Here is a 19503-nt window from a genome sequence, read left to right as displayed (position 1 = left end):
CTCTGTTCAGGGACAGGATGAGGAGCAATGGCCATAATCTAAAACACAAGTTCCACCTCAGCATGAAGCAGAACTTCTTTTCATGGAGGTGGCAGAGCCTGGAACAGCTGCCCAGGGAGGGTGTGGAGTCTCCCTCTCTGGAGACATTCCAACTCCACTTGGACACGTTCCTGCGTCACCTGCTCCACCCACCCCTGGTATGACCCCGCCCCGCTATGGCCCCGCCCCCGGTGTGGCCCCGCCCCCGGCTGGTGCCGGTGCGCGGATCGGCCGCCAGGTGGCGCGAGGCGTTGGCCCCGCCCCTTCCCTGCCCGGCCCCACCCCTTTCCCGCCCGACCCCGCCCCGCCCGCGCACGTGCCTCGGCGCGGGGCGGTGACTGTGACGTCACGCGGGCGGCGGGGCGGTGACTGTGGCGTCACGGGCGGTGGCGGCGGGCGGCCCGTGAGGTCACGGCCCGGCCCGGCCCGGCCCGGCGGCCCCGGGCGGCAGCGGCGGCAGCATGGCCGAGCCCCAGCCCCAGCCCCAGCCCCGGGGGGCGCAGGGCGAGCCGGCGGGGGCGCCGCCGCGGGTGGGCGCGTGGGTGCCGGTGCTGGTGGAGCAGATGGTGAACGACACGCTGGTGGTGACGCTGAGCTGCGGCGAGCGGCGCTTCACCGGCGTGCTGCTGGACTGCTCCAAGAGGTACGGCGCGGGCACCGGGGGCACGGGGGCCGCGGGGCCGGGGCGGTGGGGCCGCGGTGCCCCCGCGCCCTTTGTTCGCCCCGGCGGGACAAAGCGGCGGGGCCGGACTGGCGGGGGGGACCGGACTGGGGGGGGCGAGGACCGGGGGGACCGGCCCGGGGCGCACGGGGGGGGCGGTGGTGCCCCCGGGCCGGTGGGGCCGGACCGGCCGCGGCCCCGCACGTGGCGCCGTGAGCGTGTCCCGGAGAGGGGCCGGACCCGCCGGTCCTGCGCGGCCGCAGCGCCCGGGCCAGCACTGCCCTCCCCGGCCTCCCCCCGAGCCCGGAGCCCGCCGGCAGAGCCCCGGGGCCAGGCCGGTTCCTGCGGGTCCCGCAGTGCCCCCTGGTTCCCGCTGGGCTATGGCTGCAGCAGTAGCAGCCCCGGCCCCGGCCCTCGTCGTGCCGGGCACAGCCCGAGGTCCCGGGAACCCCAGAGGGGCTTTCTCTCTAAACAGGGCACCCACAGGCTGCGGAGCTGCGGGACGGGGACCCGCGTTGGATCACCCCAACCCCGTCCCTCGTGTGTGTGTGTGTCCCCCAAACCCTGGCTCTGAGGTGTTGTTTCCCCTCCGGAGCAGGCCCGGCTGTCCGAGGCTGTGGCCGGGGTGTTGCTGGACTGTGGTGGTGCTCTGAGGAGCACGTTTGGTGTCTGTGTGCTCAGGAAGGGATGTGTCAGGCCGGCACTGCGTGGGAGCACAGCAGCCTCACCTCCCCGATTCTTCCTGGGAGATGTGTGGGGCAGGACTTCTGAGCTTCATTTTTATCGTTTATTTAGTTTCACGTGGCTATCTTGGAAAATTGGAGCACTATTTTCAAAAGTATTCAGGCACCTATGGCTGCCCGGAGTCCATAAACCAGCCTGGAGTCTGGTCCCAGCCTGAGCCTTTGGCGTCCCTCCAGCACCTCAAACCAGCTACTTCTGTCTTCTCACATTCACATCCTCTGCAGTGACACCTTTTTTACCTGTATTTTTTCACCCTAACCTTTCTCCATTATTATTTTGCTTCTTTCTTCCCCTCTCTGCCCCCAGTGGGTCCAAGAAACAGCCAGACCAGTGTTTTTCGCAGGCTTTAAGGCGCCTCTGGAGCCTCGTGCTGCCCCACCCCTGTCCTGGTCTGTGCTGTGGGAGAGTGACCAGTGGCCAGCTGAGCTCTGGGCTGTGGCCCAGGTCTGGATCTCATCCTGCTGCCATCCCCTGGGGCCGCATCCTGCCCGTGGGGGTCCCGAGTGCTGCCTGGCCTGTGGTGGCTGTGACGTGTGGTGGCCAGCACGTGGGTGAGAGCCACAGCTTCTGCTTCTGGCAGTGAGCAAGAGGGGAGTGAGAGTGTGGTTGTGGCAGGTGCCTGGCTCCTGGTGAACCCCAGAGACTTGTGGTGAGCACAGGCAGCAGGCTGAAAACACCCCCAAGATTTGAGGTGTGGAGGGGAGGAGATGTCTTGCTTGTTGTACAGCAGAGCACATGAGGTGGTCTAGCAGTGGTTGGAAGGTGAAGGTCAGGATGTGTCCAAAGGCAGCAGGAATTTATCAACTTGGTGCTGAACTTGGAGTGCCCCAAAGAGAGATGTGGCAGGGATGTGTCCCTTCCTGCTGTGCCTGGCTGATGGAGCCATGTCCTGCCAACCTCTCCATGTGTGGAGTCACTGGTACTCTGCCTGTACCCCCCGGGCAGTGGGACAGGACTGGAGGGAGAGAAGCCACCACAGCAGATTGTTTTATCTGCAGAGAAAGAGAATACCCTAAAAGATAGGGAAAGCCTGTGTGGTGGCTCTTCAGCTTTCTTTTGTGGTTTAAAGTGGTTTTAGTGAATCTGTTTTACTTAGTTGTGGCTGCCCTATCCCTGGATGTGTTCAAGGTCAGCTTGGATGGGGCTTGGAGCAGCGTGGTTTAGTGGAAGGTGTCCCTGCCCATGGCAGGGGAGTTGAAACTGGATGAGCTTTAAGGTCCCTCCCAACACAAACTGTTTTGTGATTCCATTATTATTTCTCCTAAGATGTAGTGAGTGCCATGGGCTGAGGAGGCCACCCTGAGCACCCAGGGGATCCCTATCTGTCCAGGTCCTGCCAAATGACTCCATTATTTTAGCCACAAAAGGCAGGCACAACTTTGAACCCCAAACCACCTGCCTGGGTTTGGGGGTCTCAGCCTGCAGTCGGTTGTGTGGGCAGCAGAACTGCCTGCACCCTGCCTGCACCCTGCCTTCTCCCCTGTGCCTTTAGGAACAGGGGGCTGGGGTGTAGGGAACAGCCATACTTGACTTTCCAACTGCTGGGGAATTATTTGCAGAAAAAAGTGGCCGTGTCCTTCCTGCGGGCGTCCCTTCCTGCCACAGCCTGGGTGGTGCAGCAGCACCAGGGCCTGCCCGGTGACTGGCAGTTATTTGCTTCTAATAAATTGGCTGTGCTCAAAATGAGCTCCATAGTGTCCACGCTTGAACGGAGATTTAAATGCATTTTGACTGCAGTTACACTGTTTTTGATAACAAGACTTGGCAGTTTTTTTGCAGCTGAACTTACAATTAGTTGTTTTTTAATTATGCACGGGCATAAATCAGAGGACTGAATCTCCTGTTCCAAGCAGAGGCTGGGTTGAGGTAACTGAGTCCATTTGGCTGCAGCTGCCCCAGAAAGGGGGATTACAAGCAGAGTGAAATCCCATCACACAGTATTTCCTGCTGCTTTAATCACAGTATCACAAACTGGTTTGGGTTGGGAGGGACTTCAAAGCCCATCCAGTCCCACCCCCTGCCATGAGCAGGGACACCTTCCACCATCCCAGGTTGCTCCAAGCTCCGTCCAGCCTGGCCTTGAACACCTGCAGAGCCAAGTGTGTCAGATGGAGCATTCCTTATTCTGCAGTGAGTGGAAAGACACCGGCACGAAATCCTCTTACAAGGAGCTCTGCCTGCGTGGAAGGCGGCTTCGGGCTAGGGGAGGGGAACAGCACCAGGGGCTGCAGGCACGGCAGCTGCATCAGCTCTCCAGGGGTAGGACTTAACCACCTGTAGCTGGCCTTCCCAGGGCCAAAGCAGCACAAGGAGCTTGGTCTGTCAATGCTTCCCCATCTGTAGTGTGTAGGCTAGAGGGACAGAGAAACCCCTCTAGAGTGTGTAGTGTGGGTGGATAGGGAAACCCCTCCAGAGTGTGTGGGGTGGAGGGATAGAAAAAGCCGAAGCAGCCTTGGGCTGTGGCAGGGGTTCAGTCATGCTGAACGGGTGCTGCTGGCACCTGGCAATATGGTGACAAGATAAGAGGTACCAGTGCACAGCCTCTCTGCAGCTGTTTTCCTTCCCCCTGTGCCCAGGATGTTAGGCTGGGACAGACAGTGTCTCGCAGGGAGGCATGCAAGATGTCAGAGCTTGTCTTACCTCTGCCTGGACCTGGCATGGAAGGTGTGGAAAAAGCACGATTCCTCAGCAGAACTGTTCTCTTGGCCTTTGGAGACACTTCCAGTACAGGAGTGGTTCTTCAGCGCCATGTGCCTCAGTGGGGTTTGCAGAGCTTGTCTGTCCCCATCTGGCCATGGCCCTCCTGACAGAGCCACTACCTGGCCACATGGAAGGTGCTGGTGCTGAAAATTTATCTTAAGCTGCTTTATTGTCCAGCATGGCAATTTGTGTAATCCCTCGGGCAAGGCAGGTCATGTCTTCTCTCAGAGCACTGGCACTGCTGTATAGACTCATGGAATCATGGAATGGTTTGGGTCAGAAGGAACCTTTAAGGGGTCATCCAGTTCCACCCCCTGCCATGGGCAGGGACACCTTCCACTGTCCCAGGTTGCTCCAAGCCCCATCTAACCTGGCCTTGAACACTTCCAGGAATTGGGCAGCCACAGCTTCTCTGGGCAACCTGTGCCAGGGCCTCACCACCCTCACAGGGAAGGATTCCTTCCCAATCTCCCATCTAACCCTGCCCTCTGTCAGTGTGAAATTATCATGCCTTGTCCTATTCCCAGCAGGCCCTACTGAGAGGTTTGTCCCCATCTTTCTTACAGGCCTCCCTGCTGAACTGGTGCCCTGGCACAGGGTGACAATTGGGGCAGGCAGTGCCCGGGGCCTGTGGGGTGTGCTCCATGGCATGGAGGCCGTGTCCAACCCAGCAGGGTTACAGGGTGCTGATAGGTTAATCTTACAGGGGTAAACCACCCCGTGAGTTACCCTTTGGGTGCTCCACTTGTGCTGAGTGAGGAGCTCTGTGCCAGGACGGATCCCAGGGCAGGATGTGGATTCAGTGACCTGCCCACTCAGAGGCAGGCTGTGGGAAGGCACAGGGGCCGGGCTGGCCTGCAGGAGCAGGGGGAGTGGGCTTGTGTCCACATAAGAAGCAGTGGTGTGGTGTGACCAACTCACACAACCTCACTGCATAAAATAACCATAAGTTGTAGCCATCATTGCATTTAGAAATGGTCTCACTTTGAATTGTTTTATGAACAGTGCCGACATCTCTCTCTGGCTGTGCAAACTGTACTGGCTTTCTGGGTTGTCGTTTGAAGACGCCTACGTTCTCAGTTGTCTTGTTTAAAAAAGCCTCTTAAAACAAAAGTATTTTGTTCCAAATTATGTGATTTCAACAGCTTAATCCTTTCCCAGTTAAACTAAACTGTCATTTAACAGCATGTTCTTGCATTCTTTCAGTAATGGGAAAGGACTCTCCAGACTCCTCTCCACTGGTGAACACACGGCAGTGGCTTTGTGCTGCTCTTGGTGAGGGGTGTGGGACTCAGTGGATGCCTTCAGCTCCTCTTCAGTGCCCTTCTGCTAACGCTTGGCAAAGTGCCCCCTCTCTGTAACACCACCAAGAAACTTGCCCCTTCCTTCCTGGGGGTTGGAAAGAAAGCAATATCTGGCAAGGAAGGGAATGGGAGTGTAGCATCTTAGACTGATGTTTGGTCTTTACCTGTTCTCCATCCCTTTGCGTCTCCTTCGTTGCTCCCCAGTACAGAATTTTGTTGTTACTTAAAAAGCCCCCACACTTCAGTGACGGCGTGCTCTCTGCAGAAGTGTCTCTGGAAAGCCAAGACAGCAAGTGCTGCCTGGTCAGAGTTGATGTTTAAGGGCAGATATCTGTCCCAGTGCTGTGTTAGTGCAATATTTCTAATGTCAGACCAAGGGCATAAATTCATAAATTCTGGAGACATGAATTGCTGTTGCAAGTTTCAGCATTTCAGAGGATCTGCTTTTGTCAATATCTAGGCAAGATGTTGTATCCAGACTTTGCTGGCCTGTAATGAGACTTGACCTTGAATGACAGAACATCATCATTGTTAATCTTGCTGTTCTGAAGCAGTAGTTGATTCCTTATTTGAAGAAATATAATTATATGTAGAGAGACTGCGGGAGAGGAGCAGAGCCGTGTCCTTACGAACCTGTGGCTTGAAAGTGCAAATTATGCACCCAAGTCAAGGTGTTCAGGTTTGGAATGAGAAGCTGGAAAATCAGCCGTGCAGGTACAGTGTGAAGAACTGCAGTTTCATAGCTCCCTGAAGGCTAATCCTATCACAGCCCTCCTTGGCCTTACCAGCATGCTGATGCAATAAACTGCTTTGCAGGATAAAACCTACAACTTCTTAGAGCAAAACTTTGTGCTAAGAGTTCATGGAGAAAGAGGTTTTGATCTCTGTAGCTTTCCTGGCAGAAGAGTAGGACACCTTGCCGATATTTTGCACTGCTGTTATTTTTTTTCAGTGGCAGAATTGGTTGCCTGGTCTTAAAAGTCAAGGGAGAATGTTGTGTTCTTGTGTGCTGGTTTAAAGGTAAACCAGGAGGGGAAAATGAACTCAACCCAAAAGAGAGATTATAAGTCAGAATAACAATTTAATAAAATAATACAATAAGTACGATTATACAGACAGACAATTGGTTTTAACCCACAAAACCCAAGTGTATAACCCAGCATCCTGGGGCATGAACAGAGTTCATGCAGTTTGTTGGGCCCCCTGAGTCCAAAGTAAAGGGAGAGGGGAAAAAACCTGTTGGTGAGAGAGCTGTTGCAGTCTGGTCAAAAGTGGTGATTGCAGTCTGGTTGAGGGTGGTGGTTGCAGTCTGGTTGAGGGTGGTGGTTGCAGTCTGGTTGAAGCGTGGTGATCTGCAGTCTTCCTCTGGATCCCACGAGTGGTTAAAAAAGTTCCAAGACTCCGAGATTGTATATTCTCCAGTTCAGGCAGGAATGGCCAGTACTTTCCTCAGGGCGGGGAGTTTCACAAAGGGTGTGAGGAACAGGGAGGCACCCTCCTATCTGGCAGGCCTCTTAACACCTAGGTTACAGCCTGAGGAGTCAGGTTGATCTGGGCAGAGGGTGTAAATAGTCTATTGAAAAGTTTCTGGGAAATGGCATGGAAGGCTATAGAATACACAGTTTTGGGTTACACCCATGCAGTCATGAACTGGTCCCAGCTGTCCTAACTAGGACATCTTGGTATTGAAGTTGTTGGGAGGGTTGGGGTTTTGGGGTTTCCACTTTTCAAATCTCCTGACTGTTTCTTTTCCTCCTTGCCCTTGTCACCCCATTTTAGGTCTGGATTGTTCTGCCTCCCATCCTCCTTCCCGAAGCACGAGGACCCTCCCGCTGGCGCCTGCGCTAATGGCACTGCCGATGGCAGGGATGGTGCACAGGGTGAGCCAGAGGCACTGCCCGCTGCCGAAAAGCCTCCCAAGGGGAACGGTGAGGAGCAGGTGCCCCCGCTGCTGCCGCCCCCCCCACCGGGCCTGCCCCCCTACCCACCGTACTTCGAGGGAGCCCCCTTCCCCCGGCCCCTCTGGCTGCGCCACACCTACAACCAGTGGGTCCCGCAGCCGCCACCACGGACTATAAAGAGAACGAGGAGGCGTCTGTCGAGGAACAGAGACCCAGGGAGGCTCATCATGAGCACCATCAGGCTGCGGCCCAGGCAGGTGCTCTGCGAGAAGTGCAAGAACACCCTGAACCCCGAGGACACGGCGCCGCGGCAGAACACCAAAACCAGGAGGAAGCTGAGCATTCAGGACAAGGAGCAGAAAAAGCACAGCGACTCCGACTACGTGGAGAAAAGGAACAAAAGAGAGAAGAGGGAGGATGACAAGTTTTCTGGGGAGGTACATCGAACACCAGTTATAAAAATATCCTACAGTACCCCACAAGGGAAAGGTGAAGTGGTAAAAATCCCTTCCCGGGTCCATGGCTCGGTCAAACCGTTCTGTCCAGAGCGAGTATTGCAGAACGGAGCGGGGGACCAAGAGGAGACCAGGGACTCTGAACGGTGTCGAGAAACCAAATGTTTAATGGACAAGTCAGCAGGCAGCCAGCTTGCTTCCATTCCAAAACTGAAGCTCACACGGCCAGTGCATTCCAGTGTGGATGTCCCACCCCCAAAGATACGGCTGAAGCCCCATCGCATGAACGATGGTCAGAGTGTTTCAATTTATAAGGCAGAACTGATTGATGAAATGAATGTCCTTCAGAACAGCAGGGAGTCCAATCCCGGAGCATTTTACAATGATGAATCCACTGACAGAGGTTTGGCTGAGATATCTTCAGGGAGTTCAGGTGAAGATGATGACTTTAAAAGGTTTCCCCAGGCTAAAGATGGACATGATAACTTGGCTTTCCTCATGAATTATCGCAAAAGAAAAGCAGATTCTTCTAGTTTATCAGTGTGTAGCAATGACAGTCTAGACGAATCCAAGTCTTCTAGTTCAGAAGTGACATCACCAGAACTGTGTGACTTTTTGCCTGGTGATGATGCCTCCGTCTCTTCATCTTCAAAAGATGAGCGTAAAATTGTGCCGCCACTGACAGTCAGACTGCACACCCAGAGTGTGTCTAAATGTGTCACGGAAGATGGAAGGACTGTTTCAGTGGGGGATATTGTCTGGGGTAAAATTCATGGGTTTCCATGGTGGCCAGCACGCGTTCTTGACATAAACCTCAGCCAGAAGGAAAACGGGGAACCCTCGTGGCGAGAAGCTAAAGTGTCATGGTTTGGTTCTCCAACGACTTCGTTCTTATCTGTTTCAAAACTGTCTCCTTTCTCGGAATTTTTCAAACTGAGATTTAATCGCAAGAAGAAAGGGATGTACCGGAAAGCGATCACGGAAGCTGCGAAGGCAGTCGAGCACCTGACTCCAGAAATAAGAGATCTCTTAACACAGTTTGAGACATAACTTTGCCTCCAGTTTCAGGTGAGTGCTTGCTGGACTAATGCTTTCCATCAATGCTTCCCTTCCTTAAGCTTTTTAAATGTTTTGTTTGAATTTGTTTCTCCATAAAGTCTGAGGTTTACAATTGAGAAACTTAAACATCTGGCTGGTGGTGGTGGTAATTTCAGAGATGGTGAGAAGCTTGAACTCCAGACTTTTGGAGGGACCATGGGAGTTGGAGCCCCTGTTCCTAGAGGGAAGTGCAGGGCAGCTGATCCCATGAGGAAGCAGCACTGCCTGTTCAAAGAGCTGATAAACCTGTAGCTCTGTATCAGCACTGTTTACAGCTGAGACTGAGATGTGTGGAGTATTGAGGGTGCTTCATTTGCCTGGAGGATTTACAGTTCCTACCTAGGCTTTCAGTTTCTTTGGAATACCTTTTGGTTCAAAGAACTAAAACTTCTATTGGGATTGAGATGACGTTTATCATATGTAGGTGCTGGTGCCCAGCAGTTACCTGGAACAGTTCAGGGCCCCTGAGGGCCCTTTTCTCCCCCTGCTCTGACCCTTCTGGTTTGGATTTCTTATGATGACCCCGTATGACTCTTCAAAACGATTGTGCCAAAAACTTTCTTTAACTGGGGAGCAGTACGTCAATATCTCTCACAGCACTTATGTTTGGCTTGTGCCTAAATTGTCAGTGTGTTGCTGGGGAATGGCCTGGATCAAATTAAATTCCTTTGGGCTTCACCTGCAACCTCTTTGTGTGAGGTCATTAGATGGGAGTGGAAGCATGGGAGTTGATTGTTTGTATTGGAGAAGGATGGGTCTCCCTTTCTCATCAAACAATCAAAGCTCTGCACAGAATGAAAATTTACTACCTAAAAATACAGGATGTGGTGTGATTGGGAATAGAAATACCATCTGTCATTCCAGTTGATGTTAGACAAGGGGAAAAACCAGAACTAATCGTTAGGAAGAGCCTTGTTGGCAAAGGTTGTGGCTTATGCAGCATGGTTTCTTATGTTGTCCCCTGAACTCTCTGCTCTGTTCCATGCTAGAAGGACTCTCTGTGTTTAAGCCAGTGCTGCTCCTGTAGACTCTGCTCTTTATCTAAACCTTCGTAGTGTGGTGGGACTGGGATGGTCAGTGCTCGTGTAATCCTGTTGGGAAAACAAGATTTTTTTTTTTACCCTCTGTCATGGGACTTCACCCCTTGCTCAAGTGTGATGAATGACTTAACTTTGCTTGGGTTATGACTCCATCTCAGCAAGCCTGGCTGGAGTAAATAATCAGAGCATGGCATATTTATTCTGCGTGCTTGGGGTGTGTGGACAACTGGACGCTGGAGCTGGTAAAAGCATATAACTGCAGCAGCAGCATTTAAGCTTCATCCTGCCCCTTCAGCTGCTGCTTAACTCTGGCTTTCTTATATCAGGAGTGTTTGGATTAGACCCAAATTCCTGTTAGCTTGATCAGGAGTATAAATAAACCTGCTGCCCAGAATACACTGTCCTCGCCAGTGGAAGAGTCCTGGCCAATCCATGGCTCCTCTGGACAGTGCTCTGGTTAAAGGAGCAGCAAACTTCATCCTTCTCTGAGCTGTCTTCACTGCCTGTGTGAGCAGTGTGGGACAACTGTAGTGAATGTCACCATTCCTGTCAGCTATCCTTGTCCTTGCGTGCTCTGGGTGGGCTGGCTTGGCATGGCTGGAGAAGAAGGGACAGGGTGAGGGGATGGACTGGATGATGTCCAGAGGTCCCTTTCAACCCTAACAGTTCTGTGATGAAGCACCTAATGCTTCAGATCAGACGTTGGCCGTGCCAGTCAGTCCGCGGGGAGTAGGAAAGTGTTGTGTCCAAGAGGAGTTCCAAGTCCAGACCTGGAAGTCAGAATGGGAGGATGCTTGCCCAGCCACGTCAGCCTGTGAAAAATGCTGGCTATTGGTACCGGTAGTACCAGTGCCGATGTGGTGGTTACGGTAGGACCTGGCCAGGAGATGCAGAGGGACAGACTGCAGGGCAAGGCCTCAGGAAGGAGAAGCAGCCCTTGCTCCAGAGGCCAGAGTTTTTGCAGACACAATGGGATCTGAGGTACAGAGCAGGTCTGTAAACTGGGGGAAAGAAGAGCATGTTGAGAATTACAAGAAGATGGTGGGTTGGCCTGGATTAGACCAGACCTTTCCTTCCCTCTGTGCTCTGCAGCCAAACTTCCTCATGTGTATGTGAGTATGTACATATATCATATATCACCATTTTGCTGGCCTCCTTCAGCTGGCTTTCCACAGGTGATTTCCTGCCTTACATGTGTCTGAGGTGAGCTGCCAACACAGTCTGCCTAGCTGGAGACAATATGACAGTTGAATAAAGAACTTCAGTTGCTCAAAACTAGAAAAGCAGAACCAAGCAACTTCCCATGTTCCATGTGTCATGATTACGTAGATTCCCCATCAGACCAGCATGTCTGGTGTTTTGGTACATCACTTATAAAACTTCTCATTTCAGAGAATTGCCTGTTCCTAATTCTCTCTAGTCAGGAGGATAGAATTTTATTGCTTTCCTTGATTTTCCCTAAGGTAGAACTGAAATGTTTCTTTCAGGTGCTCATTGATTGTTCTTTCCTGAAGGATGACATAGAATGGGTTGATTTGAAAGAGACCTTAAATCTCATGGAATTCCAACCCCCTGCCATGGACAGGGACACCTTCCACTATCCCAAGTTGCTCCAAGCCCCATCCAAGCTGGCCTTGAACACTTCCAGGGATGGAGCAACCACAGCTTCTCTGGGCAACCTGGTAATATTGCATGGGACCACTATAAAATCCATCGTGCTGGGATTCACCAGCAGCGGCACAAGGGCTTGTTGTCATCAGAACAAGAGTCCAGGAGGTGCCCTCAGCATGGACACTGCTCATGCTAATTCTGGGCACAGCAGAAGTTTGTGACCGGTGACACTTTCTGTTGAGAAACTTTGTCTTCTGGCACGTGATCTGTTCTGCAGAGGGTAATTACTGGAAAAAATGTACAAATAATGCAGGTCATTTGTGGATGCATTTAAAACTGGAACAATTGGATTTATTTTTTTTTAAACTTGGTCTGGGTTGAAGGAGCTGGTAGGATCACTTCTTGTTACTGCTTTGTCCTTAGGCTTTTTTTGCAAAGAGAGTACTAGTCAGGTAATGACAGGGTTTCAATGAAGTAAAACAAGTTTCTGGAAAAACGAGGCAGAGAGCAGCCTGTAGAACTCAGACTTGTAAGACACTCTTGGTTTAGAGTAGTGCCAGGGGAGACATGTCTGCTCAGCATGTGCTCGTGCCGCTCTGTAGCTTCCCTGGTGTGTGACATCAGGGAGCCATCACAAGGCACGAGGACAGCAGTTGTCACTGGCCCAGAGTGATGGATGTTCGCCTTTCTGTTAGGGAAAGCCCATCCAAGGGCCGTGACAGGGGAGCAAGGACCCTTGGGTAGGTGTCACAAATGTTTTGTTGGAGGCTGCAGCCATAGCTCCAGCTTTGCCACAGGCTTGGGCGCAGGAGGGAAGGAGACCCGTGTTTCCAAAGGCCACCCTCTCCCTGCTCCAGGAACACATCATGTGGGGCTGGACTTTTCCAGGAGCGTGTGTTGCTCCAAGCCCCTGTGTGGGGAGAGTGTTCCTGCAGGGACAGTCCCTTGGCAAGTTCAGCAGGTCCTGCTGTGCCACAGGGTCTCCTGCTCTGTGGCTCTTCATGACAGATCCCCATTCCTACCACAGCCCTTCCATGCATTAAAACCTCTTGTAAAAACTGCTTTAATGTACATCTCTGCATGAAATAAGTTTACAGGATGTATATTCCTTTGCTTTTTCAGTCTGGAAACTCCTTTATTCTTCCTCTCTTCTCTCTCCCCCTCCCCCCTGCCCCCAAACTGTGGCTGTGGAACCATCAAACTTGCAAATGCTGAAGGTTTTAATTTTACTGCCAGGAGCTTAATAGACCCTCAGTGTCAGTACATCGAGCCATCCATCACACTGCTACTGTGTGCAGCAAAATCAGAGCTGCTGCACGCTCACTATCTATAGTAACCACTAATATAAAACCTGGCACGTCATGTTGTGACTTCACCTTCAAAGACATTCAGGGCTCTGCGTGTCCATGCAGCCAGGGCTGCTGCCAGCACTTGTGAAGCAGCATAAATCACTCCTCTTTTACCTCTTCTCTTCTGTTCTACCAGTGGCACAAAAAGGTTGTATCTCTTGATATAAAGTGGTGGTGGTGATTGCTGTGTGTTTTTTTAACGCACCTGCCTAGTCACGTGAAATATTTCAGTGCAGAAGATGAATGTTTGAGATTTTTCTTGGCCTGCTTTCTGGATGCTTCAGTCCACCAGGCATCCAACTTAATTACTGCTTCTCAGTCTTCCTGCAAACATCTTAGAGTCAACGTCTCTGCACACTAATACAAGGTGGGAGAACAAGTCCAAAATAGACTGTGCTGCATTTTTGTGTGCCCTGCACTGATGGCTGGAGCTGTGTTAGGTGACATCCCGCTGATCTTCCTGTTCCCAAAAGCACATTGTACCCACGGACTGCATTTGGAGACACCTAGATCCACGCTGGTGCTCCCCATCCTGCCACCCATGGCCCCTCTCTCTCCAGTCTCTGCTCCCAGGCGTGTTTTCTGGAAATGCCACCAGGCCATACATTGTGCTATTTCTAACTGCACCCATGCTGTGCCGATGCCAAGGAATGCGATCGGCTTACGGGAGCTGTAACTTCAGCTGCTGGGGGAGATTGTATCCACCAAGGGCTTAGCAACTCCCTTGGGAGCAGAGCAAGCTGCTCCAGGGGCTAAGGGTCTCTGAGTCCCAGCTGGAGCTCTCAGCCTCTGCTGGTCGTGCTGGCCAAGCGTGCCCACGGTGGGCAGAGTGGGTGGGTGTCACCAGCCCACAGTGCACTCATTGCCTGTGAGGTCCAGGCAGGATTGGGGGCTGTGCCGGGGTTTTGGGGCAATGGGTGGGAGAGATGTCTGGACAAAGAACACGGAAACTGGTTTCTTTGAAAACTTTTTCAAGTTATGTAAAACCAGAATTTCTGTATGTTTTCCTGAATTGCATTTATTTACTCACCTCAAGTGGAGGTGTCTGAAACTGTGGCTACAATTCCCGTTTTCCCAGCGAACACAGAGAGCAGCAGGGTGGGAGTTGCGGCTGAAGGGCAGCCCGGGATGGGCAGCACTGGTCTCCAGAGAGGTGAAGCACCCCCGAGGGAATCCTCTGGTCTCCCAGGCAGGGCTCAGAGCTTGTCCTGCCTCTCCAGTTTGTACAGTACTGAGCACCTCCAAGGTGCACGTATGGAAAGGCTCCTTTGGGACAAGAAGGAATAGGGGATTTTGGGAAACTTGGCAGTGACTCTGTGTAGGGAAGGGTTCATGTGCTCTGCAGGTGAGGAACCAACTGGATCTTCACACAGTAGTTGTGCATTGCTAATGGTAACACAATGGGGTGACATGATTCATAGAATCACAGAATGGTTTGGGTTGGAAGGGACCTTAAAGACTATCCCATTCCATCTCCCTGCCAGGGGCAGGGATACCTTCCGCTAGACCAGGTGCTCCAAGCCCTGTCTAACCTGGCCTTGAACATTTGAATATTTCTCATTTTCATGTTCAGATGTCCAAGGTAGAACTTCGATCCCAAAAATTGTTGTGAATGTTCTTAAACGTTGAAAAACTTATGAGCTGCTGTTCTTCAGCCCTGACGTGTTCTGTTTTGTCCGTAAGTCCCCGTTGGTGGTGCTGGGATCAAGGTGAACAGGAGCGTGTGGACTGAGTGACAAACCCTGACTCCTTACTGTAAAAGACTTAAGGAGCAGCTTGCCTGTACCCTGCAGACAAGATGAGGATGAGCTGGGGCCTGGTTTAGTTTATTTAAATCTGTTTGCTACATTTGTTTTGCACTGTGTGTGTACCTGTATGGAACACGTGGGCTCTGCATTAGCCAGATAATGAACTCTGCGCATCCTGAGATTACGTACGGCTCAAACAGGCTTCCCGTGACCAGCAGTGAGGACACAGATGGGCCTTAATACCTTGATTTCTGGAGGGCTTGTGCTCTTCACATCTTCAAATCTCCAGCTCTTCAGTCAGCTGCAGAGTGCTCTCGCTTCTCCTGGTGCTTTTTCTGCCAGATCAGGAGCAGCATGGGACCTGCCACGCACACAGGTGACAATGTCCCTCTGGTGTGTGAGGGCTGTGGCTGTGTCTCCTGCCTGCCCTGAGGTGCCCATGGGCAGCAGAAGTGCTCCCATCCCAGCGGATGCAGCGTGAGGTGAAGGTCCACGAGTGGCTCCTCTGCCCATGCAGGTGAATGTGACTCACCTCACCTTAGAGAGGGTCCCCAGTGGTCCCACAACCCCTGTCGCTGCCCCACGTCAGCCGTGTCATCGCCTGGTCATGACGTGCGTGTCTCTGGAAGGGAGGAGCTGGGCACGTTTTAATGAAGGCTCTTCTCATTAAGCTGATGAATTTCTGAAGGAGCGAGTGGCTTCACTGACATACTAGTTCCTGTTTCATCTGTTTTAGGTCTGTGTTAGTGCAGGATCAGCCAGCCTGGGTTTCTTTATAAAGCACATTTCCTGTGTGCTCTCTGCAGCTTAAGGAATGAATTGTAGCAAATTACTAGTTTGACTTCCCTTGTGAGTGATGACTTGCTCTGTTTTGATTCAAGCCAATAACTTTAGCCATTTTTTCATGCAGAAAGCAGCCCTTTCCCAAAGCAGAAACCCTCAACCGCGATGCAGGATTTGTAGAAGGGATACTCAGATGATGGAGTTTGAGAACTCCAGTGTTGGAGAACATAGCTGCCAGCCTGCTCAAGTCAGCTGGCTTCTGGTGCCTTGAGAGTTGGAGACGGTTACAAAATGCCATTCAGTGGGCCAGAGATGGGTATCCCAACTGCCATCCAGCAACCCCCACCCACCCTCTCCCTCCTCCCACCGGAGGAAGGCATGGGAAGAAAGGACTTTCTCAGTCTGCTGCCAGCAGCAGCCACTCTGTCCTTCCCCCAAGGGGAGATGGTTGGAGGAAGACTGATTTGATGATGCTCATTTACAGCCTGCTGTTAACTGCTTTATGATTAGAAAATATTCCTCAAAATATGCTTCTTGGGCACACTTGGGGTGCAGCAACCTATAAATTGTCTTCTGCACTCCACTGCTGCTGTTAAATCTGGATTTGTGAATGGCTTTATTTGATCCAAAACTTCATTTTTTTAATTATGAACCGGCACTTGGCTTCAGGAGAGCTGCCTTGGCTCTCCTTTGGACACACAACTTAGCACCCAGGCTGTCATGAGTCAGCCTGTATCGTGTTCATTACTCACATGTGGACTGAGGCAGCAGCGATGCCTGGAATGTGGGGCTTCAGCTGCTGCTCCATCTTGGAAAGTTTTTTTAAACAGAAATCTTTGAAGTCTCTCAGGGTTGAAGCGAGAGCATACGAGGGACTGTCGCTGTGCTGCTGCTCTTAGATGCATTGAAAACTCCTGGGTCTGCTCTGCTTGCACAGACGCCTGGGCTCTCTCTCTGTGTGGAGGGTGGCCTCTGCCCTCCACCCAGCCTAGCTGTGGAGCTCTGCTGGGGACAGACACCCACCCACCTGCAGGCACAGGGTGCTGGGGCTCTGGCATTCCAAGCCATAGAGCACCCAGCTGTTCTAAAGCAGCTGGCTATATTGCTGGTAGCACCAACTTTTTGCTCCCAGAGGAGAGAGTCCCCAGTATTTGCCCCAGGTGTCCCTAATCTTTCTCCCCCAGGTAGTTCCCTGAGCAGCTGTGGTTTGGCCCCAGCCCCTGTCCCCATGGAGGGGCAGTGTCTGCCCTGGCACAGGCAGAACCCTTCCCTGGGACTTGCTTGGCATCCTGCTTCTGGTGTGATGCTTCCTTCCCCCAAGTGAGAAATTCCTAAGAATCCAACCTGCTTGAGGACTTGCTTAGCCAGGAAATGCACTTTTTCCTGTTTAGACCAAATCGTCTCACTCTGTAATCTGTCTCAAAAGGGTCAGTGCTCTCAAAGCCATTTGAGGGATATTGTTCCAGGTCAATGGGCCTCATGGAGGCTTTGGTAGGTGTACTGTGATAAACCTGCAAGTGAGTTTGTTGTGTGCTTTTGAAAGTTTCTCTGTTCCTCAGAAGGCAAATGAATAGATTCTCCTTCATGATTAAGTATGGATTTATACTCTGTCGACTGTAGGTAGTAGAGCCCTGGGGTGAGACCGTCCAGTGTCTCAGGGGTGATTCTGCTAAATACTGAAGGACTGTATGAAATCTGACTGCAGCCCTTCTCTGCAATACAGCTTTTGGGACAGATGTTCCTGGTGTATTGAATCAGCTCTTTGCATTCTCCATTGTGTGGGCACTGCTGAGGATCATTCTGGATGCTGAGTCTGGGTGAATCAGTGTCCCTTTGGGTCCCCTGCCCACAGGAGCACTGCTACTGCTGTGTCAGCAGCGTTGGGGACGTGATCCTCTTCCTGTGTTTGGTGTTCTTAGTTCATTGTGCTCTGTAAGTCACAAACCTCAGCTAGTGGGGGGTTTGAAGGTCTTTGATCTGTTCCTTCATAGCATTAATGCTGTGTGTCAGGAGCACAGATCCGAGCTGGTGTCTCCTGTGGTTCCTACTGGGCTGGAGTTGATGTGGTTGATGTGGCACAGACTTGTGTTGGGGCTGGTCAGACTCTTGGGCTGCTCAAGCTGCTGTGATGCAGCTCATTGCTGAAGTGGAGATCTCCGTGCCGTTCTCTCTCGGTGATTCTGTATCACCGAGTTGTTCCACGTGTCTTCTGGTTTCTTCACTTGATCTTGAAGGCAAATGGATCCTCCCCTTGAGCTTTTCCAATGCTTCCACATCATAACCTGGCTTACAGGGCCAGTGCAAGTCCCTCCTGCATGCAGGGGTACAGGTGAGGACTTCTCCCTTCCTTAGTTTTTGCCAGGCACATCCCCCTCTCCAGGGCATGCACCTTTCCCAGGTCACCAGCCCTCGGCCCCAGTGGCTGCTCCCTGGTGCAGGGCCAGTGACAGCAGAGGGACACTGGCTGCCCGAGGGCTCCACAGTGCCATATGCTCCATTCTGTGGGAAGAGGGGAAAGGGGGGCTGTGGAGAAGTGAGGTGTCTTTACCCCCAGGACAGAACGAGGTGACGTGGCTGCTCTGGCTCTCCATGAGCACGTTGCTGGGGCACCACAGCAGCGGTTGATGGCTCGAGCAGTTGCAGGTACTTAGGAAACCTTCTGTATGGCTGCTCTCAAGGGGAGAATAATCCTATTTTGTAGATCGTGTTTGGAAACTGGAGGCAGATGTTCTTCACGTGGCGCGCTCCGTAGGGACTCGTGGTGGATTAACCTACAGTAACCCACCTGAACAGGGACTTAAGAGTCCTTAAGCCACACTGAAGATTTATTATTGTCATTGAAGTTCATATCATGTCGGTCTTCAGGAAAATTCCCGCTCTTACTTCGTGCTTGTTAACCTGACAAGCTTCTTCCCAAGCTGCAGCCACTGATGGTTCTGCTTACTGGGCCAGCTGGAAGCAGGAGAATTCCTGGCTATATTTAGAGGGAAGCCAGAGCGTGTGTCAGTCCATCACAGTAACCTCTCCCTCTCTCCCTTTCTTCAAGGTAACAGAAGACGAGCACAGCTGTTCTCCTAGAGGGTCACCGAGTCTGTAACACCCTGACATGCTCCCCAGGAGAACCTGGAGGCTGCCGGGAGGCAGGAGGACAAGGTTCCTGGTCAGAGTGCTCTGCGTTTCATCCGGGACAGGTGACAGGCACCGGGACGTGGAGTTGGGAGGCTCTTCTGGTGTGAGGCTGGCAGGAAAGGCTTAAGGATATCTTACCCTAGAATGAGAATTTGACCAGTCAGACAACAATGAACTAGGAGAACAGCAAAAGCCACACCTCGGAATGTATTTATTACTTAAAATTAGCTATTCTTGATAAAATCCCCCAAATTATTGCTGCTGCTTATTTTACTTACGGATTTCACACACTTGTTAATTTTAAAGCTACCAAACTTCTATTCAATACTGTACTCTGAGAAATGTAATTGGGTCAGGACATGCAATAGAATGAAATCATTGTAGTGTCTTAAGTACAACGGACTCACTTTGTGTCTATTAAACCTTGGAAGATGTGCAACACACAAGGATGTGGCTGTCATTGTATCTGTTAAAGCTTTTTTGTGTCATTTGCTGCAGAGTGGAGGGAGTCAGTGGTTTCAGGTATGTGAACAAGCAGTGCTGGTGACCTGGATGGCTCTGGGTCCTACCCTGGTACTTTCCAAAGTCACCTGGAACAGCAGCACAGCCTGGGCCTGCCCGTGCTGGGTGCGTAGGGTGGGTCTGGGCTAATGGCTCCAGCCAGAGAGGGAATCCCTGATCTGAACTGACTCGTGTGCTCACACCCAGTCAACAAGTGTGATTTAAGGCCCGTTGGACGCTTGTTGGATAGAAGGATCTTCCTCCTTACACATGACCAGAGGTGACTTGCAGTCTCTAATCCAGCAAACAGCTTTTGTGACAAATTTGGAGTAGACGGTTCACAGATGAAGTGACCTATGGACAGGGTTCTGGAACTGTATTGGTTAAGTTTTTGGGTTTGTATTAGTCTAGCTTTTCCTTGGATTCCCTCAGTCCAGAAA

General features: G+C 51.9%; 1 protein-coding gene across 1 annotated transcript; it reads left to right on the top strand.

Annotated features, from left to right (window-relative positions):
• The first annotated feature begins 500 nt into the window (after window positions 1-500).
• Window positions 501-19008, top strand: PWWP2B (PWWP domain containing 2B). The gene is made up of 3 exons (XM_027746332.2): window positions 501-682; window positions 7228-8872; window positions 18480-19008. Exons 1-2 carry the CDS (start codon window positions 501-503, stop codon window positions 8852-8854), a joined length of 1809 nt encoding a protein of 602 aa, XP_027602133.2. The 3' UTR covers window positions 8855-8872; window positions 18480-19008.
• Window positions 19009-19503: the final 495 nt, after the last annotated feature.

Source organism: Pipra filicauda, unplaced genomic scaffold, assembly GCF_003945595.2.
Source record: "Pipra filicauda isolate LSUMZ 115617 unplaced genomic scaffold, ASM394559v2 scaffold150_size2825430_pilon, whole genome shotgun sequence".
In the NCBI taxonomy this organism is placed as follows: Eukaryota; Metazoa; Chordata; class Aves; order Passeriformes; family Pipridae; genus Pipra; species Pipra filicauda.
Note: the sequence above shows the minus strand (reverse complement) of the source record. Positions and strands in the feature narration are given on the sequence as shown.

Coding starts and splice junctions, on each gene's coding strand:
- PWWP2B (XM_027746332.2), top strand. CDS start 501: ATGGCCGAGCCCCAGCCCCAGCCCCAGCCCCGGGGGGCGCAGGGCGAG. Junction 683..7,227: donor CTGCTGGACTGCTCCAAGAG/GTACGGCGCGGG, acceptor ACCCCATTTTAG/GTCTGGATTGTTCTGCCTCC.